Source organism: Phyllostomus hastatus, unplaced genomic scaffold, assembly GCF_019186645.2.
Source record: "Phyllostomus hastatus isolate PE091 unplaced genomic scaffold, TTU_PhHast_1.1 phas_scaffold_60, whole genome shotgun sequence".
Lineage (NCBI taxonomy): Eukaryota > Metazoa > Chordata > Mammalia > Chiroptera > Phyllostomidae > Phyllostomus > Phyllostomus hastatus.
Window position 1 is genome coordinate 17,515,747 of NW_025334038.1, and position 25,199 is coordinate 17,540,945.

General features: G+C 61.5%; 3 protein-coding genes across 3 annotated transcripts in view; 2 read left to right on the forward strand and 1 right to left on the reverse strand.

Moving 5' to 3' along the window:
• Positions 1–306: 306 nt before the first annotated feature.
• LOC123810333 (complement C4-A-like) lies at positions 307–14,081 on the forward strand. The gene is made up of 41 exons (XM_045825928.1): positions 307–466; positions 552–750; positions 952–1,153; positions 1,316–1,386; positions 1,471–1,559; positions 1,748–1,830; positions 2,015–2,111; positions 2,259–2,364; positions 2,484–2,616; positions 3,066–3,181; positions 3,282–3,461; positions 3,564–3,749; positions 3,877–4,062; positions 4,155–4,313; positions 4,574–4,700; positions 4,870–4,944; positions 5,211–5,408; positions 5,501–5,612; positions 5,706–5,776; positions 6,022–6,161; positions 6,277–6,486; positions 6,740–6,791; positions 6,893–6,982; positions 7,137–7,346; positions 7,494–7,569; positions 7,733–7,889; positions 8,002–8,115; positions 8,222–8,393; positions 8,610–8,842; positions 8,915–9,082; positions 9,468–9,527; positions 10,441–10,534; positions 10,610–10,799; positions 10,886–10,976; positions 11,098–11,172; positions 12,515–12,617; positions 12,757–12,846; positions 12,931–13,029; positions 13,177–13,260; positions 13,545–13,677; positions 13,838–14,081. Exons 1-41 carry the CDS (start codon positions 402–404, stop codon positions 13,977–13,979), a joined length of 5,238 nt encoding a protein of 1,745 aa, XP_045681884.1. The 5' UTR covers positions 307–401; the 3' UTR covers positions 13,980–14,081.
• A 2,767-nt stretch (positions 14,082–16,848) lies between these two features.
• On the forward strand, positions 16,849–19,188 carry LOC123810467 (steroid 21-hydroxylase). The gene is given in 10 exon segments (XM_045826234.1): positions 16,849–17,047; positions 17,135–17,224; positions 17,315–17,469; positions 17,554–17,704; positions 17,707–17,849; positions 17,942–18,028; positions 18,100–18,300; positions 18,482–18,660; positions 18,737–18,840; positions 18,926–19,188. Coding segments are annotated over 10 exon segments (1,572 nt in total).
• Positions 19,189–19,215: 27 nt separating this feature from the next.
• Positions 19,216–25,199, reverse strand: part of TNXB (tenascin XB) — a 55,309-nt gene continuing 49,325 nt past the window's right edge. The window contains 13 exon segments of the mRNA XM_045825858.1: positions 19,216–19,500; positions 19,829–19,992; positions 20,068–20,229; positions 20,321–20,417; positions 20,504–20,655; positions 20,750–20,882; positions 21,010–21,140; positions 21,228–21,371; positions 21,450–21,569; positions 21,722–21,865; positions 21,982–22,104; positions 22,298–22,633; positions 22,949–23,239. Of these exon segments, the coding sequence (XP_045681814.1) occupies positions 19,399–19,500; positions 19,829–19,992; positions 20,068–20,229; positions 20,321–20,417; positions 20,504–20,655; positions 20,750–20,882; positions 21,010–21,140; positions 21,228–21,371; positions 21,450–21,569; positions 21,722–21,865; positions 21,982–22,104; positions 22,298–22,633; positions 22,949–23,239 (2,099 nt within the window). The 3' untranslated portion in view covers positions 19,216–19,398.

Consider the following 25,199-nt stretch of genomic DNA (forward strand, 5'->3'; position numbering starts at 1 on the left):
GGTCATGGAAGAGGCCAGTGTCCCCTCCCCTTGTATTAGGGCCAGGACCAGGAGCCTCGTTTCTCCAGCTGTGCACTGCGCCCTCCGATACTGAGCACGTTCGAGCACTCACCCGGGTATGCCCCGTAGGGGTGCCCAGGGTACGGGGATGAGATGGGTTAACAGGGAGGGCATGACTCTGGGCTGTGATTTCCTGATTCCCCCAGAGACCCAGGTGGCTGGGGTGTCCACCCCTAACACTGGGCCTGGGGCCAGTTGCATTTCTGGGCTGTCACGTGGTTTCCCGGCTTGGCTGGGCTGGGGGAGGAGCAAGGTCCAGAGTCAACCCTGCTTCACACACGAGGCTGACCAGAAAGGAGCAGACAGACAGACGTGTTTGATCCCTCTTGGGTCTTCCAGCCATGAGGCTCCTCTGGGGGCTGATCTGGGCGTCCAGCTTCTTCGCCTTCTCTCTGCAGAAGCCCAGGTGCCAGAGGCAGGGGGCCAGGGTTGCAGAGTCGGGGCAGGGGCGGAAGAGGGGAGGCTGACTGCTGACCCCGACCTCTCCCCAGGTTGCTCCTGTTCTCTCCTTCCGTGGTTCACCTGGGGGTCCCCCTGTCGGTGGGGCTGCAGCTCCAGGATGCCCCCCCGGGACAGGAAGTAAAAGGGACAGTGTTCCTGAGAAATCCGAACAATCTTGCTGTCTCCTGCTCCCCGAAGGTGGACTTTATCCTCACCTCAGAAAAAGACTTTATTCTCGTCAGCCTCCAGGTAGTTGGATGCCACTCCCTCCCGCTGTTCTTAGCGCCTCCCACTCTGTCCCCTCTGTCTTCCGTGCCTGTCTTCTCGCTGGCATCCCTCCCTGTCGCTCCTTTCAGGCAAAGGTCTCCTTCCCCGTTTCTGTCTCAGCCTCTCTGGCTTTCTCCTGCTCTGTCTCTGACCCACTTCCTTTCCCTCCCCTTTTCCTGACAGACATCCCCCAAAGGTGCTGAGAGCTGTGGCCTCCACAGCCTCCTCGGAGGCCCCCAGGTCCAGCTCGTGGCCCAGTCGCCATGGCTGAGGAGCACTCTGTTGAAAGGGATAGACATTCAGGGCATCAACCTTCTCTTCTCCTCTCGCCGGGGGCACCTTTTCCTGCAGACCGACCAGCCCATTTACAACCCTGGCCAGCGGGGTGAGTCTCAGCCCCAGGGCCTCGTCCTTGAACTCCCTCACATCTCCTTCTGTGAGACAATCTGAAAGTGCGCTGCACAGGAAGGCTGCCTCGCAAACGTTTGTCCTCCCCTCACTCCCTGCCCACGTGGACTGCTGCTTACCTCTCCCCCTCCACTCCCAGTTCGATACCGGGTCTTTGCCCTGGACCAAAAGATGCGCCCATCCACGGACACCCTCACGGTCACTGTGGAGGTGAGTCCCTGACCTCTGCCCTTCCTGATCAGCTGGGGCCACTGATCTGACCTCCCAGCCATGACACTTTTCCTCCCGTTGCAGAACTCTCATGGCCTCCGTGTGCGGAAGAAGCAGGTGTATGCTCCCACATCCATCTTCCAGGATGACTTTGTGATCCCGGACATCTCAGAGTGAGCTCTCGCCTCAGCTGCCCCACCCCATTCCTGGTTCCCCTGCTCTGTCCTCCAACACACAGAGTCAGACCCCAGCTCCCTGGGCCTCCGGTTTACCCCACAGTCCTTTTGCAGGGAGCCAGGCTGCTGGCTCTCCCAGGCCCTCTTGCGCAAGTGGGCTGAGTCCCTCCCTTGTCTGTCCTCAGGCCAGGGACTTGGAAGATCTCAGCCCGATTCTCAGATGGCCCGGAATCCAACAGCAGCACCCAGTTTGAGGTGAAGAAATATGGTGAGAGCTGGAGATGTGAGGGCCAAGCAGCTCCTTTCCTGCAGGGAGTAAGGGCTGAAGGAGAGGTGGTGGGAGCAGGGCAGGGGCAGGGAAATACGGGTGCCGCCGCCCTGAGGGGTGGGGGGAGTCATTAAAGGGCCCTTCCACTAGAGCCTGACTCGCCTACCTCTTTGCCCTGGGTCAGTCCTTCCTAACTTTGAGGTGAAGATCGTCCCTGGAAAGCCCTACATCCTGACAGCCCCTGGCATTCTTGATGAAATCCAGTTAGACATCCAGGCCAGGTAACTCCGGGCCCTGCTCCCAGGGCTCCCCATTCATTGTGAACGTGCCACTTCCCTCCCTCATCCACCACTGCCCCCCCCACCCCGATTCCATCGTTCGCCCCAGCCCCCCCACCCAGCCTGCGCCCAATCTCTCTGCGGCCGCAGGTACATCTACGGGAAGCCAGTGCAGGGGGTGGCATATGTGCGCTTTGGACTCCTGGGTGAGAACGGTGACAAGACTTTCCTTCGGGGACTGGAGAATCAGACCAGGGTAGGAAGGAGGGTAGGAGGGGTGAGGGTGAGGGGAGGGGTGTGAGGGTGAGGGGAGGGGAGGACACGAGGTGGGAGACTCAGGTATCAACCCAGGCTCTGCTTTCTTGTTTGCCCCAGCTGGTAGAGGGCCAGTGTCACATCTCCCTCTCGAAGGCTGAGGTTCAGGATGCCCTGGAGAAGCTTAACATTCGTCTGACCGACCTCCCAGGGCTGCGCCTCTATGTGGCAGCAGCCATCATTGAGTCTCCAGGTGAGCAGCTTCGCCTGATGATGACCCCAGGCCCTGGCCTCTGACCTCTGAGCTGACTCTGTTCCCCAGCACTGACACCACCCCTCACCTTTCTTACCGTCCTCTGAGACCCACAGGCACGGAAGACCCAGGAGACTGTCTCTCTCCACCTGTGCTTCTGGGTGGTTTCTGGGGAAACAGCACCTTCCCCCGTCTCAGTTTATTTTTTTTCCCACCCATCTGTCCATCCATCCACCTGTCCTTCCATCCATTCACCCAGCAGATACATGTTATGCTCCATCTGTGTGCTGGGTCCTGTGTGGCTCAGCAAACATAGAGATAAATGGGAGACTGCCTGCGCCCTGAGGAGCTCACTGTCTTGTGGGCAGGAAACCTTTGAGCTGCTTCCCTCTGCTCCGCTGCCCCTCTTCCTGGGTCCCCCCTCCACCCCTCTGCTTCATGTCTTGCAGGGGGAGAGATGGAGGAGGCAGAGCTCACGTCCTGGCGTTTTGTGTCATCTCCCTTCTCCTTGGATCTTAGCCATACCAAGCGACACCTTGTGCCTGGGGCCCAGTTCTTGCTGCAGGTTTCTTCTGCAAGGGCAGGGGGTTGGGGGGAGTGTGGTCGTCAGGAGGGCCCGAGGCCTTTCTGACCACTGTTTGACCTGCCCCTCCCTGCCCACCTAGGCCCTGGTCCGGGACATGTCAGGCTCCCCTGTCTCCAGCATTCCTGTCAAAGTTTCTGCCACATTGTTTACTGGTTCTGCTTCTCCTACAATACATCAGCTTCAGCAACACACAAATGGGAGAGGCCAAGTCATCATGTCCATTTCTGTCCCTCAGACCACCTCAGAAGTGCAGCTCTTGGTAGGACTCTGACCCGCAGGAGAGCCCGGGGAGGGAAAGAAGGGCAGGCTGTGCTCCTGAGCACCCACGGCCCTGCGGCCCCCACCCCACCCCTCCCTCCAGGTGTCTGCAGGCTCTCCGCATCCAGCTACAGCCAAGCTCACCGTGCAAGCCCCACCCTCAGGAAGCCCTGGGTTTCTGTCCATTGAACGGCTGGATCCTCAATCCCCGCGAGTTGGGGACACGCTCCACCTGAACCTACAAGCCGTGGGCATCAGTGGGGCCAGCTTCTCTCATTACTACTACATGGTGTGCATGAGCCGGGTTGTGGAGGAGGGCAGGGTGCAGGGAGCAGCTTGGGCAGGAGAGAGCCCTCTAGTGGGGAGTGGTTTCGGTGCTGGGGATGCGCAGTGAAGAGGGGACCACTCTTGCCCAGATCCTGTCTCGGGGCCAGATCATGTCTGTGAGTCGAGAGCCCAGGACGGCCCTGACCTCGGTCTCGGTGCTTGTGGACCACCACCTGGCACCCTCCTTCTACTTTGTGGCTTTCTACTACCACGGGGGCCTCCCAGTAGCCAACTCCCTGCGAGTGGACGTCCAGGCTGGAGCCTGTGAGGGCAAGGTAACCAACCCATCGGGAGAGATGGGGTGGTGAAGAGAAAAGAAAAGAAAAGCTCCCCCCACTCTGACTGCCCCACCTCCCGCCTCTGCCAGCTGGAGCTGAGCGTGGACAGTCGCAAGGACTATCGTCCTGGGGACACCGTGAAGCTCTACCTGCACACTGATTCTCCGGCCCTGGTGGCACTGGGAGCTGTGGACACGGCTCTGTATGCTGTGGGTGGCAGAGCCCACAAGCCCCTTGACATGGGCAAGGTTTGTTAAGACGCCCCCCACCCCACCCTCGTCCTCTAGGACGCATTCTCCCGCCGCCTGAGCCAGAGCCCGGAGCCTGCGGCCCGGCCCTGGACCTCACTCAGGCGGCCCCCAACTCCCCCCGCCTCGCACTGTGCTCCCTGTGGTCGGTTTCTCCACCGCCTGCCTCGTATGTTTGTCCATCCCCTGCCCTCTCACCCACAGCCAGTCCTGCCCCTCAAGGCACTCGTCTCTGCCACATCCCTGTCTTTTCTTGCTAGGTCTTTGAAGTGATGAACAGCTATGACCTCGGCTGTGGGCCTGGGGGTGGGGACAATGCCATTCAGGTATTCGAGGCAGCTGGTCTGGCCTTTTCTGATGGAAGCAGATGGACTTCGGCCAGAAGGAGTGAGACCATAGGAGGAAGTGGGATGGATGGGGGGAAGGGAGGAGGGGCCTTAGGGGTAAGATAGGAGGAGGGGTAGGAAGCTCTGGGCCTGGGAGGGGGAGGGGGAGTGGGGAGGGGAGGCGGCAGGCCACACACCCAAAGCTTGGCTGCTGTCCTGCTCTCTACCAGGTCTGAGCTGCCCCAAGGAGAAGAAAGCCCGGGAAAAGAGAAATGTGAACTTCCAGAAGGCGATTAATGAGAAGTGTGAGTTGTGGGCACCTGTGAAGCTCTCCACTTAGGCCCGGATGCCAGGAGGAGAGGTCTGCCTCTTGGCGCCTCTGCTTCCAAGGGAGCCAGTTTACGGTGTTCAGGGCCAGGGATCCGGGCTCTGGTGTTGACAGCGAGTGGGCAGGACGCTCTCTCCACTGGCCACTCTGGAGTTCCTGGTTTCTCAGGGCGAGTCCTGTGTCTCTGGAGGTCAGGGTGGGGAGGAGGTGTGTCTCCCGCGCTTACCCCCGGCGGCCCTGCAGTGGGCCAGTACACTTCCCCAGGAGCCAGGCGCTGCTGCCAGGACGGGCTGACGCGGCTGCCCATGATCCGCTCCTGTGAGCAGCGAGCAGCCCGCGTGCCGCAGCCGGCCTGCCGGGAGCCCTTTCTGTCCTGCTGCCAGTTTGCCGAGGGCCTGCGCAAGAAGACCCGGGCCACGGGCCAGGTGGGCCTCGCCCGAGGTGAGCCGAGGGGCGGGGGTGGGGGGGGCAGGCCGGGGAACCTGGGAGGGCACAGGGGCCCCTCCTCATCCCCGTGCACTGTGGTCCCCCAGCTCTGGAGATCCTGCAGGAGGAGGACCTGATGGATGAAGATGACATTCCTGTTCGCAGCTTCTTCCCAGAGAACTGGCTCTGGAGAGTGGCATCCGTGGACCGCTTCCTCCAGTGAGGGCGTGTGGTGGGCCTGGCCTGGTCCCTGGGCAGTGCCTGGGGCCAGCCCAGGCTGTGACGAGGCTTCTCACCTTTTTCCTACCACAGCATACCACAGCTGCTGCCTGACTCTCTGACCACATGGGAGATCCATGCTGTGAGCCTGTCCAGAACAGCAGGTGAGGTTGCTGTGCTGGGCCTCCGGCCACCCCTCTTCCATCCCCCTCCATCCACCTCTCTTTTCTCTCACTGTAAGGAAGGGGGTGCAGACAGCGGGGGAAGTCTGCACTGCCCGCAGCAGGGCTGGGAGGCTACAGAGCAGGGCAGAGATGGGTCACCCCTGCCCCTTGTTAGTGGTGCCCTGTGGCCGTGATGCTCCCGGGCCTCTGATTCCCGCCCCTTCCCCGTGCTCCTCCCCCCGCAGGCCTGTGCGTGGCCACCCCGACCCAGCTCCGGGTATTCCGAGAATTCCACCTGCACCTGCGCCTGCCCATCTCTGTTCGCCGCTTTGAGCAGTTTGAGCTGCGTCCCGTCCTCTACAACTACCTGGACCAAAACCTGACCGTGAGGCCCTGTGGGAGGGAGCCTGTGTGCCTGGGGGCCTGTGGGAGCTGGGCGGGGGAGGGGTGAAGAGCCTAACCAGACGGGGGCTCTGGCCATTCCCGTCTTCCTGCCCCAGGTGAGCGTCCACGTGTCTCCGGTGGATGGGCTGTGCCTGGCCGGGGGCGGAGGGCTGGCCCAGCAGGTGCTGGTGCCTGCACGCTCTGCCCGGCCTGTTGGCTTCTCTGTGGTGCCCACAGCGGCCGCTGCTGTGTCCCTGAAGGTGGTGGCTCGAGGGTCCCTGGAGTTACCTATAGGGGATGCAGTGTCTAAGGTTCTACAAATTGAGGTGAATGGAGTACCCCGGAATTCAGACCCCCAGGCTCCCAGATTTACCCCCTGACCCCTGGCACCCTCTCTGCTGGCCAGGCCAGAAGCCCAGGACCCAAACCCAACACTTTGGTCAGTTTACTGCGTCTGCAGTTCTGATCCAGCTCTGTCTCTGAATCCACACTCCAAGCCCTGGGGCGCCTGCGCTGGGAGGGGCGGCTGCAGTCCTGGGTGATCAGCAGTCTCTCAGAGCTCTGTTTCCCCTGAGACAGAAGGAAGGAGCCACCCACACAGAAGAGATGGTCTATGAACTCAACCCCCTGGGTGAGAGGCCCCAGCCCCCTGCCATCAGAGTTCTAAAGGGGTGGTAGGTGGAAGGAGATGCGGACGTCAGGACAGACTGACAATTTACCCCATCTTCCCAGACCACCGAGGTCGGACCTTGGAAATTCCTGGCAACTCTGATCCCAATATTATCCCCGATGGTGATTTCAGCAGCCACGTCAGGGTCACAGGTGGGAGTGTCCTCCAGCTCCTTTCCTGTGGCCACCCTCAGATTCACGTGCAGCCTGTCTGTCCCCACGGCCCCACGGCCCCTGACCCGGGGTCTCCAGACCTGCTCTCTCCCCGTGACCACCTTCTCCCCCGTGACCACCTTCTCCCCTGTAGCCACAAATCCGTTGGACAGTCTGGGCTCTGGGGGGGCCTTGTCACCAGAAGGCCTGGCCTCCCTCCTGAAGCTTCCTACGGGCTGCGGGGAACAAACCATGGTCCTCTTGGCTCCGACACTGGCTGCTTCCCGCTACCTGGACCAGACAGAGCAGTGGAGCAGACTGCCCCCGGAGACCAAGGACCACGCCGTGGATCTTATCCAGAAAGGTTCTGGGTGCAGGGCAAGCAGGAATGGGGGCGGGCAGTCAATGGAAGATGGGCAGCCCAGGCGGCTAGTGCGGGGATGAGGGGGTGCCCGATGGGAACAGGGAGCGTGGCCGTGGGCACACAGAGCAGCTGCCTTTCCTCTCCAAGGCTACATGCGGATCCAGCAGTATCGGAAAACAGACGGTTCCTACGGGGCATGGTTACATCGGGACAGCAGCACCTGGTGAGGTTGGGAAGAGTGGTTCTGGGTCTCCAAGAGGTGGCAGGGCTGCCAGGGGCAGGGCCAGGTTAGAATGGGAGGGCGACTAACAAGGTCTCTCAGGGAGTGGGGCCGTGCTCCCTGGGGGGGCCAGTCCCTGTCCCCAGCTGTCACTCTCCCCCCCTAGGCTCACAGCCTTTGTATTGAAGGTACTGAGTTTGGCCCAGAAAGAGGTGAGCGACTCACCTGAAAAGCTGCAGGAGACGGCCGAGTGGCTGCTGTCCCAGCAGCAGGCTGACGGTTCATTCCAGGACCCCTGTCCAGTTCTCCACAGGGGCATGCAGGTGTGGGCCAGGAGGCTGGGCCGAGGAGCGCGGGGGCGGGGGGGCAGGGGGGAGGCTCTCCCGGCCCCTTACCCCTCCAGGCTGACATCTCCTTTCCTCCCAAACCAACCAGGGGGGCTTGGTAGGAAATGACGAGACTGTGGCCCTGACGGCCTTTGTGGTCATTGCCCTTCATCACGGGCTGGCCATCTTCCAGGACACGAATGCAGAGCTGAAGCAGCGAGTGGTAAGGGCACCCTCGCACCTGCCTTTCACTGGCCCCCAGCTCTTGCCCTTTCTCCTCAGGAACCTAGGTGACCAGCTCACAGATCTTCCTCCCCACTTTCTCATAGGAAACTTCCATCTCAAACGCTAACTCATTTTTGGGGACGAAAGCAAGTGCCGGGCTTCTGGGTGCCCACGCAGCTGCAATCACAGCCTACACGCTGACGCTGACCGAGGCCTCTGAGGGCCTGCAGGACGTGGCCCACAACAACCTCATGGCCATGGCCCAAGAGACAGGCGGTGAGAGTCGAGAGGGTTCTGGCATTGATCCTGGGGCTTGGGGGAGCTTGGGACCTCCAAGTGCGCCCAAAGGCAAAAACCAAACCAAGACCCCGAGAAGGAGTGAGGGCATCTGCAGGGGCGACGAGGGCAGAGCTGGACGAGCCTGACAGGAGCGCGAGGGGCCAGATGACCAGCGGCCTGTCCGTTCACCGGTGGGTCTCCCTGCCCTCCCAGACCACTTGTACTGGGGCTCCGTCACCACCTCCCAGAGCAACGTCGTGTCGCCCACCCCGGCCCCTCGCAACCCCGCAGACCCTGTGCCCCAGGCCCCGGCCGTGTGGATTGAAACGACGGCGTACGGCCTGCTGCACCTGCTGCTCCGGGAGGGCAAGGCGGAGATGGCCGACCAGGCTGCAGCCTGGCTCACCCACCAGGGCAGCTTCCAAGGGGGATTCCGCAGTACCCAGGTAGGGGCTGCCCTGGGACTGCGGGGTGGGTGGTCCAGAGACCGAGCCTGAGTCCTGGTCCAACCTCCCCAGGACACGGTGATCGCCCTGGATGCGCTGTCCGCGTACTGGATCATGTCCCACACTGAGGAGGAGACGGGGCTCAATGTCACCCTCAGCTCCATGGGTCGCAATGGGCTTAGGTCCCACGTGCTGCAGCTGAACAGCCGCCAAAGTCAGGGGCTGCAGGAGGAGCTGCAGGTGAGCCACACCCTCGCCTGGGTTGCCATGACACCTGGGCCTTCTCCGAGGGGCCAGAACTTCCCAGCACCCCGTCCCCCGCCCCCAGCCCGCAGCACCCCTAGCAGCTGGCCCTGAGACCCTCGTGGAGAGACTCACTGGCTGTGCGGTCTGCAAAGTCGCCGAGCCTCCGGGCTTCGTTTTCCTCCTCCGAAAGTAGTGTGTGCCGAGTCTGCCCAGCAGTTTCAGGAGGCTGAAGTGAAACGATGCAGTGAAGGCGTAAACGCTGTAGAGACATGAGATGGGGAGAGGAGGGCTGGGTTTTAGGAAGGAGGTAAGTTGGAACAACAAACAGCGCGTCCTTCCGTGCCCTTCTGACATCCTTTCCCTTTTCTGTTCCTGCAAGTTTTCCTTGGGCAGCAAGATTAATGTGAAGGTGGGAGGAAACAGCAAAGGAACCTTGAAGGTGAGAGCCCACAGCGGTGGGCACCCCGGCCAGCAGCGAGCAGCTGGGGTCTTGAGTGGGAGACCCGTGGGCAGAGCTCAGGGTCAGCAGGAGGGAGACGCCCCAGGGCTGGTCTGGCGCCCGCGGAGCTCTCCCTTCACTCCGGCCTCCACCCTGCCGGAGCTCTCCCTTCACTCCGGCCTCCACCCTGCCGGAGCTCTTGTCGGTGCCTCCCCCTCAGCGTTGTGCTCACGCACCCAGCGCTCAGTGCCAGCCTCTCCTGAGACGCGGCCCTTCCTCCTCCTGTATCCCCAGCAGCCCAGTTGTCACTCTGGAGGCATCTTAGTGCCCTTCCCTCCCTCCCGCGCCCCTCTTATGGCCCCAGTCACTGCTCCTCTGGTCCCCTGATGTCTGGGGCCCTCGTCACTTGTTCACTGATCTCGGGGCTGGAACAGTCTTGGGACTTCTCCCACCCCCACGTCTCACCCCTCGGAGTCCCCGTCCACAGTGCCATGAAACTGACCTTCTGAGGACGCTGGTCAGACCAGCCTTCAGACTTGCCCACGCCACACAGGGCCGGGTCCCTGCCCACCCCCCTGGCCAGACAGGTGTACCTGGCTTCTTGTCCCATGTGGCAAACTCATTCTCTCCCTTCAAGCCTTGGCCAGAAGCTTTCCTGAGCTTTCCTAGCAGCCTCCTCTGCATGGTGTACAGTGCTGGTCCTGAGGGCCGGCCCCTGCTGCCCCCCCGCCGCACTGTCTAGCCCAACTCCGGGCCATTCGGATGTGGGGACTGGTCAGGAAGGAGGGCGGGAGGGGGCCACCCTTCAGGCTTCAAAGCCCTTAGCCCAGGGAGATGCCCTTAGGTGTGGCTCTGGAGAGAGGCCTGTGGCCCCAGTTGTCCCGCGTTCTCTCCGTGCCCCTTGCTGAGCCAGGTCCTTCGTACCTACAATGTCCTGGACATGAAGAACACGACCTGCCAGGATCTTCAGATCGAGGTGACGGTCATGGGCCACGTCGAGTACACGTGTGAGTGTGGAGTCAGGGCCACGGGGCCTCTGGGGGCTGGTACCAGAGGCCTGGTCTCAATGCCCCTCCATGTAGTGGCAGCCAACGAGGACTACGAGGACTACGACTATCAGGACTCAGGTTTCGCCAGAGATGACCCAGGGGCCCTTTCCCAGCCCGTGACACCCCTGCAGCTGTTTGAGGGGCGGAGGAGCCGCCGCAGAAGGGAGGCGCCCAAGGCGGACGAGGAGCAGGAGTCCAGAGTGCAGTACACTGTGTGCATCTGGTGAGGCTGGGGGGCGGGACCCAGCCAGGCGGCGTCTGCCAGCGGGCGCAGGGGGAGCCCAGACCACAGGGGACGTCTCTCTGCAGGCAGAACGGCAAGGTGGGGCTGTCGGGCATGGCCATCGCTGACGTCACCCTCCTGAGCGGTTTCCACGCCCTTCGGGCTGACCTGGAGAAGGTGTGGCACGTGCCCCAGGGGCCCGCTGCATCCCTGCAGCCCCTCCAGCTGCGAGGGGGGGGGGGCCCTGCCACGTGCAGGGCCCACGGCCGCCTCCCTGAGACCCTCTCCTTCTTTACAGCTGACTTCCCTCTCTGATCGTTACGTGAGTCACTTTGAGACCGAGGGGCCCCACGTCCTGCTGTACTTCGACTCGGTGAGCAGGGAGTGAGGGGCTGGGGTGTGGATGGTGCTGCTTACTGTGCACGTACTCTGAGGTTTCCAGGAGACACTGTAGCAGCGGCTCCTGGCTCCCAGGGGGAACCTGTTGGGAGCGGGAGGCTTGGCGAGGGAGCCGGCGCCCGGCTGCAGAGTGGTGCCTGCAGGCGGCCAGGGGCCAAGCCCTGGTGTGGTTTGGGGGCCAGTGCCAGTCAGCAGGGGCAGCCTGAGAGAGTCTGTCATAAAGCTGAATTTATGCAACTGGAGGATTTGCTTTTGTTTTTCTTTTTATTGGCATTCCTAGTTTTTTATATTAAAGTATATTTTCTCTTATCAAGTGATGTTGGTCATAGATGAGTTGGTTTTGTCTTTGCACCTATTTGGCTAAAGAGTTATCAGAGCCAAAGAGGGCTCTGATGGCCCTCAAAAAATTTTGGACTGTTTACTATAATGTCTTGGAGAAAATGTGAAAAAGGCATGTGAACACAGTAACACCATCAGTCACGTATTTGTGGGTTGGGAAAGATGCCCCCCTCCACCCCCAGTATGTAAAGAGGGGCCAGACCCTGTTGGCTGAAAAGCCAGGCAGGGAGTCTGGTTAGACACAGTGGGAAAGGGGGCACCGACCGTGCAGAAGCTCAGCTGAGGAGGGAAGGTGGCAGGTGCCAGCCACACCGCACAGTGCGGGCGTGGGGAGAAGGAGCCAGGCTTTCGCGTGTGGGGCAGGCCCCAGGGAATGGGCGTAGTGACAGCACCCACAGTGACAGGTTGTGGCAGATAAGGGAGGCCCTCATTGTATCAGTGATGAAGCGAGGCTCTCAGGAGGGTGAGTGGGTTGGAGGGCAGGCAGAGTGAATCTGAAGAATATATATATCCTACAAAAATCCTAATGCAAGAATGAAGCTCAGAGGTTTGTTTGGGAGTCAACCTGGAGGGTTTGGTGAAAGCCGGGAGTGGCGGAGACATTCACAGGGGAGCGCAGGGGAAGAGCCAGGGCCAGGCCTGGACCCCTGGAAGGAAGACGAGGGGCTGTCAGAGGCAAGCGGGCCAGAAGCAGGGATGGTCCGGAAGCTGACCCTGAGTTTCGGGAAAGTGTCCATGGTGGAACACTCTGCGGAGGCTCTTGGAGACAAGAGACCGGGATGAGGTCACCATCTGGGCAGTGAGGTCAGCAGAGACCTTGGGAGCAGTTTTTAGAGTTCTGGCAGCCAGCAGGCAACAAAAGGTGAAGGACACTGAGGATGAGACCAGCGGGAACCAGAGACAGGCCAAGGAAATGCAGCACAGTGGCCCTCAGAGCCCAGGGAGTGGGCCCCTGACCCCCCCACTCCCCGTGCCAGGTCCCCACCTCTCGCGAATGTGTGGGATTTGGAGCCGTGCAGGAGGTGGCCGTGGGGCTGGTGCAGCCCGCCAGCGCAGTCCTGTATGACTACTACAACCCCGGTGAGCACTGCGGACACGTGGGGGGTGGGGGGCATCAGAGCTGGGGCAGTAAAAGGTGGCAGGGCGGTCCTGTGGCTCCAGAGGACTGGGAGACAGCAAGGGCGCTCGGGCCCTAACTGCCCTCTCTGCGTTTCCCCAGAGCACAGGTGCTCTGTGTTTTATGGCGCGCCAGCTAAGAGCAAGCTCTTGTCCACGCTGTGCTCCGCCGACGTCTGCCAGTGTGCCGAGGGTGAGCCGGGGTCTGCGGGCCTGTGGGCGGGCTGGGGGGGCGCTTGCTGGGGCTGACCTTGTCTCACCTGGGTCCTGACCTCAGGCAAGTGCCCGCGACAGCGGCGCGCCCTGGAGCGGGGGCTGGTGGAAGTAGATGGCTACAGGATGAAGTTCGCCTGCTACTACCCCCGCGTGGACTATGGTCAGTTTGCCCATTGGTTCTGAGGGTCTCTGGTCGTGCCCGCTCCTGCCACAGGCCTGCGGGCGGCCTCTTTGCTCTGACACCAACTTGCAGCCCTGAGCCCCGGGGTGACGCTCCTTCCTTTCCTTCCCCTAAACTCCCTCACAGGCTTCCAGGTTAAGGTTCTCCGAGAAGATTCCAGAGCTGCTTTCCGCCTCTTTGAGACCAGTATCATCCAAGTCGTGCACTTCTGTATGAAGGGGCGGGCCAGGGGTGTGGGCAGGGCGGGGTAGATAGAGGGCAGCTGAGGTCCGGGTTTGGGGCCTCGCTGCCTAATAGTAAAAATTCAGAAGAGTCTGAGCTTAGATCCCCTCGGCCTCTTCTTCGAAGCTCTGGGTTTGTCATAAACGGGGAAGCAGCACCCTGCTGGGAGTGACAGGGCTCGGTGGGGGGCAGGGGTGTCTATAAAGCCCCTGGCCCCTGGCTGTCCCTGCCCCTCCTCCTCCCCTCTGAGCTCTGGGCCTATCTGCCCACAGCCAAGGACGCCCAGGCCACTGCTGGTCAGACCCGAAACTTCCTGGTTCGAAACTCTTGCCGCCTTCACTTGGAACCTGGGAAGGAGTATTTGATCATGGGTCTGGACGGGACCACCCGTGACCTCAAGGGACAGTGAGTTCTCTGGGCCCCTGAGCCTCTTGCTGTTCTCACACCTCATGAGGAAATGGATCCCCAGTGCTAGGCCCTGCCCCTCAGAAGCCAGGGACCATGTGCTCTCCTCTTCTATCCGCCCATCCTCCTGACCCCTGCTGCCTGTCCTTTGCCCCCACAGACCCCAATACCTGCTGGACTCGAATAGCTGGATTGAGGAGATGCCCTCGGAACGCTTGTGCCGGAGCACCCGCCAGCGGGCAGCCTGTGCCCAGCTCCGGGACTTCCTGCAGGAGTATGGCACTCAGGGGTGCCAGGTGTGAGGGCTGCTCCCCTCCCCCAGGAGGAGCCTGGGCCTGGGAAAGACGACTCCTGGACTGGCCCCACGGCAGGGCCAGAGACCCAATAAAGGCCTTTGTCAGCAACATGGCTGTGTGTGTCTCCAGGACTGAGAACAGTCCCCATCGTGCCTTCCGGGTCGGGGGGCCCAGGCCAGGGTTTGCACAATCTTAGGCCTTCAGAGCCTGGATGACCTTGGGTGCCTCACCCCTCGCGGATGGCTCACTGAGAGCTGAATCCATCACAGGATCCCCCGAGCAGACCTGTGACCCAGCAGCCTGCAGCCTGGGGACCCAGTGTCCACACCAAGGCCTGCCTTCCACCGTTCCAGAAGGGCACTCCACTGCCCCAGGTGGCCAGGTGTGACAGGCCCTTCGTCCCCAAGCAGGGCCTGCGCTCAGCTCACACCTGGCTCTTCTGCCTCAGGAGCCACGCCATCTGGCCCACGTCTCCCGCTGGTCCTGGCGCCATTAGCAGCCCTGGGGGCTGTGGCTTTGGGCCGAGGCCTGGTCTGTTGAAAGCCTGTTGACCCTTGGCCTTGCCATCGGCAGTGTTAGGGAACATGCCCAGAGTTTCGTAATTCCCAGATCAGATGTCCCTTCTTCCAGGTACTAATTTTAAGTAAGTAAAAAATTTGTCTTTAGTGTGTTTGTTAATACTCTGAAGAGAATGTTCTACTGGGGCAGACCTTCCTCACCTGTCTGCCTGGCTCCTCACCATTTGGTGGTGCCCTTGAGTCTTAAGGGCTGACATAGAATTCCATCAAATCCACCCAGATAAATTTGCTGCGGCAGTCCAGAAGCCTGCCATTCAATCATCCAACAGAAATCTGTGGGGCTCTTACTCCATGCCCTATGCCAGGCCCCCATCTTCTGAGAGGTGTGGGAGCACATAGTTGGGGCATCTGACCCAGTCTGGGGAAATGGGCAAAGGGGGCAGGGCAGGCTTCCTGGAAGAGGTGGCGTCTAAGTTGGGTTCTGAAGGCTGAGGACTTGGGCAAAGAGAGGAGGGTAGATGAAGGTGTTTGAAGCAGGAGAAAGAGACTATGAAAGGCCCGAGGCCAGGGTGGGACAGAGCACATTTGGGGGCCTCAGGCTGGACTTGGGATTTGGTGGGGGGGTATGGGAGAGATGGCGCTCGAGTCAATTTATGAAGAACTGTCCACAAACATGCCAGCTTTCCTGGTCACTCTCCTTTAGAATCGAGTCCCCTCCTATTCCACGCAATTTGGAGAAGGTCCGACCTTCCCAGTGCTTCAGAGGCTTCCTGGGGCCGTGGTTTTACACGGCCTTGTGCTCGCCGATCAGGTCTCACTCCCTAAAGCCAGCGCCATGCTGGTGGCATAAACCCATTTACGAGAGCCAGGGATTCAGCTGCAGCCGTGGCAAGACCTGGCCCGGGTCTGAGCGAGGCGGCAGCCGCTGCCCGACCACAGGAACCGTGGCCTGTGTCCTCTCCCAGCCCTGGGCATGGATCCAGGCAGAGCCCAAACTCTGCCACTAGGGCCCCACAGTTCTCTCCGAGGTAGTGGGTGGGACAGCTGGGACCTCAACTCAGGCTCTCCAGGGCACGCACATGGCTCTGGGCAAAGCTCTAAGGGGAGGACCCTCCACCCCTCAGTTCTGGGGTCAGTTCACAGCCAGGAATGGGGAATTGGGGGATGGCATGGGCCTCAGGTCACCTCCAAGCCTTTGACCCCCAGGAGGCCCTACCCTCTCACTGGGCCACACTCCTCTGGCATGGCCTCTCACCAAGACTCTCCTCTAAGCTCCCCAACTTCCACTTCAGCCATAAAATTGGTCCCTGATAGTCCTGTTTGGTTTGGTGGGACCCCCCCCCACCTCTTATGGCTACAGCTCTCAGGATAGGGCTGGACCCCTCACCCCAGCCGGGGCTATTAAGCTCCTTCCTGGGGACTTCGGAATGGCAGGAGGCATGTTGAACAGTGCTGGGAAGCCTCACTTGCCCCTGGGCTGGACATGTGGACTCTGACCCCAAAGGCAGTCCTGTTCTGCCCACACCTGGACACAAGCCGCTGGAGCGCAGACACAGGAGGGAGGAACGGAGTGTGAGGAAACTCCTGTCCCGAGGGCCCTCCGCACTCCCGAGCCCTCGCCTCCTGCTCTCAGGTTCTGAGCCGCCCTTGTATTCATGTAGCAGTTCCTATTTTGGCTCAAGTCCCTCAAGTTGGTCTCTCTATCTTGCAACCAAAAAGTATTAAGCACATGGTCAGAGCTCTAAACTGGGGACCATATAATTCTTCATCTTCAACTTCTGAGAGTGAAATGAGAGCTGATAATCACATGAGACAACAGGCACAAGGTGGGGAACCCCAGCGAACCGGGCTGTGTGTCTGCCCATCTGCGAGCTAAAGATAACACAGATCACTTTCATCTCATTTTGTCCTTCCGACAATCTGAAAGGCACGTGAGGCCGGGACTGTCATTTTCCCTTGCAGACAAACTCTGCAGCAGTAAGCTGGTCACGGGGAGGGCGGGGGAGGGGTGGGCAGGCTCAGTGGGCCCAGGCAAGAGTGTGGACGCATTTTCCTGTATGGCTGGTGCGGGGCCGTGAAGGTGATGCTGGCTGTGGGAGAAAGGTCAGGGTTGCACTTTCCTTCCTTTCTTCTTGATGGATGAAAGAAGAAAGGCCTGTTCTTTGAAATATGGACTCCCCAAGGCCAGCACGCCTGTTGCCATTCCAAGAATGTGGTATTCTGTGGGCGGGACAGTGGGCAGGGGCCTGAGGGAAGGAGTCAAGGGGGGCCCCAGGACAGCCCGAGCAGCAAGATGGATGCTGGGACCTCCAGAGGTATAAGTGGCCAGGCGGGGGCCTTTGCATGGGTCTCTGGCCATGCTGCTCCTTGGGCTGCTGCTGCTGACTGTGTTGGCTGGTGCCCGCCTGCTGTGGGGCCAGTGGAAGCTCAGGAGCCTCCACCTCCCACCTCTTGTCCCCGGTTTTCTGCACCTACTGCAGCCTAACCTTCCCATCTACCTGCTTGGCCTGGCTCAGAAACTCGGGCCTGTCTATAGGCTCCGCCTCGGGCTACAAGGTGAGTGTGTGCCTGCTCCCTGCCTGGCTCCGCCACAGTGGGATGTGGGTGCACTCTCTGCTGATATCTGCTTTGGTACTCCCCCAGATGTGGTGGTACTGAACTCTAAGAGAACCATTGAGGAAGCCATGGTCAAGAAGTGGGTGGATTTTGCCGGCAGACCCCAGATACCATCCTGTAAGGGGTGGGAGAAGCTGGGGCTGGGGGTGGCAGGGAAGGTCAGGCTGTGGCTCCCTTGGTCAGTTCGGCCCCTACCCCTACTCGCAGACAAGCTGGTGTCTCAGCACAGCCAGGACCTCTCACTTGGGGACTACTCCCTGCTCTGGAAGGCCCACAAGAGACTCACCCGTTCTGCCCTCCTGCTGGGCATGCGCAGCTCCATGGAGCCCCTGGTGGAACAGCTGACCCAGGAGTTCTGTGAGGTGAGGCTGGACCCCATGGTCACCCCAGGTTGGCCTCTCCTCTGCCAGCAGTCCCGGCCTGTTCAGTTCCTGCTTTCTCCACAGCGCATGAGAGCCCAGGCCGGTGTCCCCGTAGCCATCCAGAAGGAATTCTCTTTCCTCACCTGCAGCATCATCTGCTGCCTCACCTTTGGAGACAAGGTCAAGGCTCTCTCAAGCTCACATCTGCTTGGACCCACTCCTCGGCCCCTCCCTGACCCCTCCTTGTCCTAAACTGAAAGGATTCCCTCTTCTGGCAGGAGGATACCTTAGTACATGTCTTTCACGACTGTGTCCAGGACTTGATGAAAACCTGGGACCACTGGTCCATCCAAATTTTGGACATCTTTCCGTTCCTCAGGGTGAGGAGGTGGAGCCAGACACCCTGGCTCCTGGGAGTGGGTGGGGGACAGGCTTCCTTCCCAGCAGCTACACTGTCTTGCTCCCTGACCAGTTCTTCCCCAACCCCGGCCTCTGGAGGCTGAAGCAGGCCGTGGAGAACAGGGACCACATTGTGGAGGAGCAGCTGAGGAGGCACAAGGTGGGCACTGTGCTTGGACCAGGTCCTTCAGCCCGCCACCAGGCACTCAGGCTGGCCCCTCCCCTCTCCAGGAGAGTATGGTGGCCGGACACTGGAGGGACATGATGGACTACATGCTTCAGGGCGTGGGGAAGCCAAGAGTACAGGAGGCTCCCGGACAGCTCCTCGAAGGGCATGTGCATATGTCTGTGGTGGACCTTTTCATCGGTGGCACGGAGACCACTTCAACCACTCTCTCCTGGGCTGTGGCGTTCTTGCTTCATCACCCTGAGGTGTGCCCTGGGGACAGGGAATGGCCGCCTGTCACCCCACCCTGATGCAGGCTGTGTTAGCACAGGGTGGGGGGGCTTCTTCTAATTGGCACAAAGGTTCCTGTGGGTGCACCAGGGCATGGCTGGAGGCGGGGTGAGAGGCAAGGCTGGACCCCGCACTAGACTTGCCCCCATTTCCCAGGTTCAGCAGAGACTGCAGGAGGAGCTGGACCGTGAGCTGGGCCCTGGGGCTGGGAGCTCACAAGTCCCGTACAAGGACCGCACGCGACTGCCCCTGCTCAATGCCACCATCGCCGAGGTGCTGCGCTTGCGGCCAGTGGTGCCCCTGGCCCTGCCACACCGCACCACTCGGCCCAGCAGGTGACTCCCGAAAGGCAGGGGTGAGTGGGATGGCAGGCGGGGTCCTGGGCGGCCTCTAACTCCACCCTGCCATCAGCATCTTCGGCTATGACATCCCCGAGGGCACAGTCATCATCCCCAACCTCCAGGGGGCCCACCTGGACGAGACGGTCTGGGAGCGGCCACACGAGTTCTGGCCTGGTGTGTGCAGGGCCGGTGCCCGCGGGTGGGAGCAGCGGGGGCCAGTCCCTGGCAGCCTCTGACCAGGTCTGTCCTTCCCCTGCAGATCGCTTCCTGGCCCCTGGCGCTAGTCCCAGCGCTCTGGCTTTCGGTTGCGGGGCACGCGTGTGCTTGGGCGAGCCGCTGGCGCGCCTAGAACTGTTCGTGGTGCTGGCGCGCCTGCTGCAGGCCTTCACGCTGCTGCCACCCACAGGCACCCTGCCCTCCTTGCAGCCCGAGCCCCACGGCGTGAACCTCACTGTGCAGCCTTTCCAGGTGCGGCTGCAGCCCCGAGGAGCAAGTGGCCCTGTGCTGGGAGAGAGTCAGTGACTGGCAGGACACGTGCAGCCTCATGCCTCAGTTTCTCCTTTTATTGCTCCCGTACCATCCTCCCTCCCCCCTGTAAACATAGTGCTGTGAGACCGCGGTGGAGAAGGCTTCCTCTGGTGGATGGGTAGTGAAGACGGGCCTTGAGTCTTCTCTCCTCGCGGCCCCTCAGTGCTCTGCAGCCGTACCTGCGTGGGAGAGGCGAGCCCAGGCTCAGCCTCCCCAGGCAGGGGCCTGGTAGCCTCTGGGTCTCAGCTTCATTTCCGTGAAGGGCACAGAGAACTCGAAGCCCTTCCAGTGGTACCAGCTCACTCCCTGGAAAGGAGGTTGTGGGGAGAGTCAGAGCAGACATCCCATTTGCTCCCACCCCTGCCCTTTTGGGAAGCTGCATTCCAGAAATCAACCTTCTTCCCTCCCTGCTGCCTTCATAACCCTCAAGGGCAAGGACTGAGGCTTAATCCTGAGCTGGCTCTTTCCAACCAATAAATCACCTCCTCTCCAAAACACCCTGGTGAGAGAGCATCGTTCTTCCATTTCACAGACGAGGGCCTCGTGGGCTCAGTGACTTGCCCATCACATGGAGCGTCACACCCAGGCAGGCCGAGCCCCAGCCGCCCCAGCTGCATCTCCCCCGGACGCTCACCTGGTGGTCCACTGTGCTCCCGTAGAGCCCGTTGAGGTTGGCATAGTGGCAGTTCCTATACCACCAAGCCCCTCGGTAGGAGACGGCACAGGAGATGAGCAAGTTGTTGGGGTCTCGGTCTCGGGCAGAGAAGACACTGCCACTGTGGTAGCTCATGGAGTCCCCTGGCCGGCGGGTGAGGAAAGGAGTGAGGACCTCCCCTACCTCATGCCCACCCAGCACCCAGGCCCAGCCCTCACCTGCGGTGCCGTGGTAGCCCTCCAGGTGGAGGCGGTAGTACTCTGAGGCCGAGTCTACCCGGAAAGAGTCGTACTGAGCGAACACTGCCTCGTCCCCAGCCCGCAGGTCCACACGCATGGAGTAGTCGCCAGCTCTCGTCAGGCTATGCAGGGCCTCGTTGCCTGGGGGTGGGAAGCATGCTCTCACCAGGGCCCTGGTGTCCACAGGGCCCCCATCCCTTCCCTGGTGCCCCCGTGCCTGTGAGGCACTGACCCAGCCAGAACTCCCCAGAGATGTTCCCAAAACCACGGGCGTAGTCTTCCCAGTCCCTCCAGAAGTCCGTGTGTCCGTCCATGCGACGCTGGAACACCTGAGAAGTGCGCACCATCAGCCCATGGCCCCCGGCGCAGCAGCCCTGGCCCTGTGCATGTCCCCGGGCTCCCGGCTGCCACCCACCAGCCAGCCGCCCCCGTCAGTCTCCATGTCACAGAACACGTTCAGGGGCCGCTCTCGATTGCCGTTGAGGAAGATGGTGGAGGTTCTGGAGGTGCCGGCCCCGTTCTGCATCTCCTCCCCGCAGTCCCGGGGGAAGGGGACCCGCAGTCCACCTGGAGAGAGGACAGAGAGAGGCCGGTCCTTTCTCCAAACCCTAGACCCCAGCTGCCCACCCAGCCCCCACCTCAGGTCCCAGCACCCAGGTACCCGTGGTGAAGGAGGTAGACATGGGTGGCGTGAGGCTCTCGCCCCACACAGCCCGGAGCCAGGCTCTGTAGCTGGTGGAGGGAAAGAGGCCCTGGAGCTGGTGAGAGGTGAGGCCTCCTGCGAGCTCGATCTCCTGTGAGACAGACAAGGGGCGGCTCAGGGGACAGGGAGGCAGAGCCCCACCAGGAGAGGCAGAGGCAGCCCCTCCTGGAAGGGAACCTAGAGACGGGAGCTGGCCAGTGGGGCAGGGGTGGGGGCACCTGGGTCTGTCCACCAGGAGTGTCGTAGGTGAGCAGGTAGCTAGTTGGTGGGACTTGGGGCTCTGTCCAAGTAAGCAGGGCTGTGCGGGGGGTCACTTCCTTGGCTTCCAAGTCCCGGGGGCCCTCCAACCCTGGAAAGAGAAAAGGGAAAAGAAGAGGGAGGTGGGGCCCTTCCTTGCACCTGCCCCCCCCCATCCCACACACTTCACAGGAGGTACCTGTGGTGAAGGTGATGCTGGCTGGAGAGGTGAGGTTGGGGCCTCGAAGGCCACGCACGGTGGCTGTATAGTTGGTGTGGAGCTCGAGGCCGTGTAAGGGGTAGTCCACGGTGCTGCTGGGGGCTGAGGCCTGTAGAGAGGGGGCTGGCCATGGGGGGATGTCAGTAGCTGCTGCTCTGCCTCCCTGCATATGCCCCCTCCAAATGCCTGAGCCCTACTCACTGCCTGGGGCTGTAACCTGGATGTCATATGTGTCCACAGGAGCCTGAGGGGGCTTCCAATGTAGCACGGCTGTTCCTTCTGTCAAGTTCAGTGCTCGCAGCTGGGTGGGGCCATCAGGAACTGGGAGAACAACATAAGGGGCTCAGCACAGGCCCCTGCTGCTTTCCCCACCCCCTCCTTCCCAAATCCTGCTGGGCCTCTGGTCTGCGGCTGGACCCTCCAACACCCCTGCCCTCTCCAGTCACTGAGCTAACTCCCACCCATGGCCTCACCGGTGGTGAGGAAGCCCGTGAGAGGCTCACTCTCCTCGAAGCCCCGGACAGACACCACCGTCACCTCGTAGCGAGCGCCTGGGACCAGCCCCTCGAGTTGCTGGGTCCGGGCCTGGCTGTCCACTTGCACACTCTGTGGCTCCCCTGAAAACACGGTGGGCTTGGGAGGTTGCTAGGGGAGCCAGGAGGGGCTGCGGGGTGGGCAGAGTGGAGGGCGTGGAGAAATGAGAGCCAGTGAGGATATGGGCAAAGGGTGTCACCTCCTTCTGCCAGTTGGTAGGATACTTTGAAGCTGTCAACTCTGGACGGTGGGGGCATCCAGCTGACCCTGGCTGAGGTCTCCCCAATTTCGCTGAACTGGAGGTCACGGGGGCTCTCCAGAACTGAGGAGAGTAGTGTGCCAAGTAGTGATGGTGAGGGCACAGGCCGGGGGCTCCCATGGAAGATCCCTGCCCCCACCTTCCTGGGACACTGGCTGCAGGCACAGACGTGAAGTCTTTCTGCATTCCCCACTCCCTGCCCCACTCACCAGCCTCCCTCTGCCCGAGGCACCAGTTCCCAGCCATGGGGCCTCACCTGGGCTCAGCGTACGGGCGGTGCCCTGCACACTGTCGGCATTGTGGGGCCCACGCAGGCCATACAGTGTAAGGCTGTACAGGCTCCCAGGACGGAGGTCCCGAAGCACAGCCGAGCGCCGCGTCCCTGGCACTGTCACCTCCCGCTGCAGCAAGGGACGTGGATGCAGCTCCAGAGTGCTTGCTGATGGGACCCCATAGTGAAGCAGGAAGGAGTCAAAGGCCCCAGGGGGGGCCTCCCAGTTGAGACGCAGAGAGCTGGTGGTCACATCAGTCACAGACAGCTGGGAGAGCCGGGGCCCTGGCTCCCCCAGGCTCTGACCGGCAGGAGCTGACCCTGCACAGAGTGGGTGGGAGAATGGTTTAGAGGCAGAAGCACACCATCCAGGTGTGCCCCATCCTGGGGCAGGTCGCTTCTGCCACCCAGCCTGGCCCCTAGTTCCTCATCTGTAAAGTGGAGCTAATGCGGGCCTGGCACCCACAGCAGGACCCACAGTGACAGCGCCTATGTGCAGAGCCAGGGCAACCCCTCTCCCCGCTCCATGGCACCCTCATGCTCTTTCCCTGTGCTCACCACTTCTGGGCGCCCCTCACCCTCCAGGCCCCGGGGAGAAGCAGGGAGGCTAAGATGTAGGCCCTGGCCCAGTGGTACCTGTGGTGCCCTCAGCTGAGACAGGGCCCAGGCGCTTCCCTTCACGGAGGCCGTAGAGGAAGAACTTGTAGGGGGTGCTCGGTTCCAGGCCCGACACAAGGACCTTGTTCTGGTCACCACCCACAAGCAAGGCCTGGGACTGCCTGTCTGTGTCCCAATACTGCACCACGAAGGAGTCGAAGGAGCCCTGGGCCACAGTCCACGAGAGGCGCAGGGAGTCTGGGGTCCTGTCAGTCACTGCCAGCACCCCCAGGCGGGGCCCTTCGGGAGACTCAGGGGCCTCTTCTGGGGCTGTGGGAGAAGCCCGGGAAGACGCTGAGTGCGCGTGCGCACGTCTATGCGAGGCTGCATGGGCTGCGCCTGCGCACAGCAGGCCCTCCCAACGCCACTGCTCCGGCTCTGGGGTGGCCCCGGGCTGAAGTGGGGCCTTTACAGGTCCTGGCCGGGGAAGCCAGGTAGAGAGGAGAGAAGGACTGAGGCTCTCCTAGCATTTTCCTTGTCTCGAATCTGCCAAATCCCTGCCCTGGCGGTGAGGCCTGCTACGCCACCACGGGTCTCCCTGGGGCCGGCACTGTGGCCCCAGGGCTCCTCTCTGTGGACTCCTTTGCTAGGTCTGAGCTTGTGCTGCCTCTGAGGCAGGACTGACTCGGCCAGTCCTGAGTTCGGCCATGGTCCTCCTTTCTGAGAACAGCTGAGGATGGAAGTGGCTGGTGAACAAGGGGCAAACCTGCCTCGTGGGGCTGACGTGAGCTGGGTCAGCACCTCTGGAGGAGCCCCTCCCACCAACACAGCCACTTCTGCTGGTTTCTTTGCCCTTTGCTGTTGTTTTCCAATTTTTCCATCTGAGAAAAGGCTCCTGACCCATCCATGGGTGGGGTTTTTTAACCCTACCTGGGCAAGGTCACCCTGAGGGGATGTAGGAGTGCCCCCCGGAGGAAGGGCAGGTGGTTGAAGGGGGCAGGTGGTTGAAGGGATCCGGAGATTGAGGGCCACAGCCTGGGCCTCTCCTGGCCTGGCTCCTGCTTTCGACTGACCCCTGGTCACTGACAGAGCTGGCCCCTGGCTCCCTCCTCTGGGCTCCAGGCAGGGCTCCCTCATGCCCCTGTCCACTCCTGCCTGTTCCTACATCTTCAGCCCAAAGATCGGCTTGCTGGGGCTGTGCAGGACGGCCTCCCCCTCCCTGTCACTCCCAGGACAGAGACAGGCCCAGGTGTTGTCCTCCCAGGAGCCCGTGGAGCAGGAACTTGTATTTCCTGCCAGGCTCTGGGCCATCTATGGTGGCCTCTCGCTGGTCTGCAGCCACCGGCACTGTCCTGGGCCGCCCGTTTGTGTCCCTGTACTGGACCAGGAAGGAGTCAAAGGGGCCCTGAGCTACCGTCCACACAAGGTGCAGGGAGAGTGGGGTCTCATCTGTCACTGTAAGCTCCCCTAGGTGGGATGGGGCTACCAGTCCTTCAGGGGAGCTGTGGAGAGAGTTGGGGGTGGTGAGAAACTCTTAGAGCTGCCTTCACCTCAACCTTGGCAACTTCCAGGAGGTGTGAGGGTCTGAGAAACAGTCCCTGAGGTGTGGCTTCAAGGACAGCCGCCTGAGGAGGCAGGCCTGCTCCAGTCCTGTGGGCACCTGGTCTGCTCCTGCAGAGGCCACTGCCCAAACCCTTCCTTGCCCCCTCCCCCCACTTGACCAGTGTGCAAGAAATGTATAAAAGATCACCTTATAAAGGGAGGTGACTGGGGCTGTTGAGAAGGGTGTCAGTTTCCCGCTGACCCCCAGACCCCCGAGCAGAGATGTGGTCAGTGCTGAGAAAGGTTCCAGAGGGTGTCTGGGTGGTCAGGTTGACAGTGGAAGCCAGGCCGGGCAGCCAGCCGAGCTCACAGGTGGCCATCACCCGTCATGCCCCCCTCCTTGCTCTCTGTCAGCCTGGGCCCTCCTTCCACCTACTTCCCCAGCCCTGCCCTGAGCTCGGGACTTCGAAGCTGGGTGAGGAGGGGTAGCGGGAGGGGCCGGGGGCAGAGTATGGAAGAGACCTGCCAAGCGTGGGTGCTGCCTGGTGGGGGTTGGAGGAGAAGTCTGTACCCCATCACCATAATGAGGGTTCAGGGAGGAGAACTGCGGAGTCTGAGGGCCCCTGGCCCCAGCTGGCCTGTGCTGAATGTCTGGCCAGGGTGGCTTGTGGCTCCGAGGGTGGGGCGAGTGTCAGTGACTGACCCCTGCCCCCTCCTTGGGGGACTGAGTCATAGGCACAATGACACA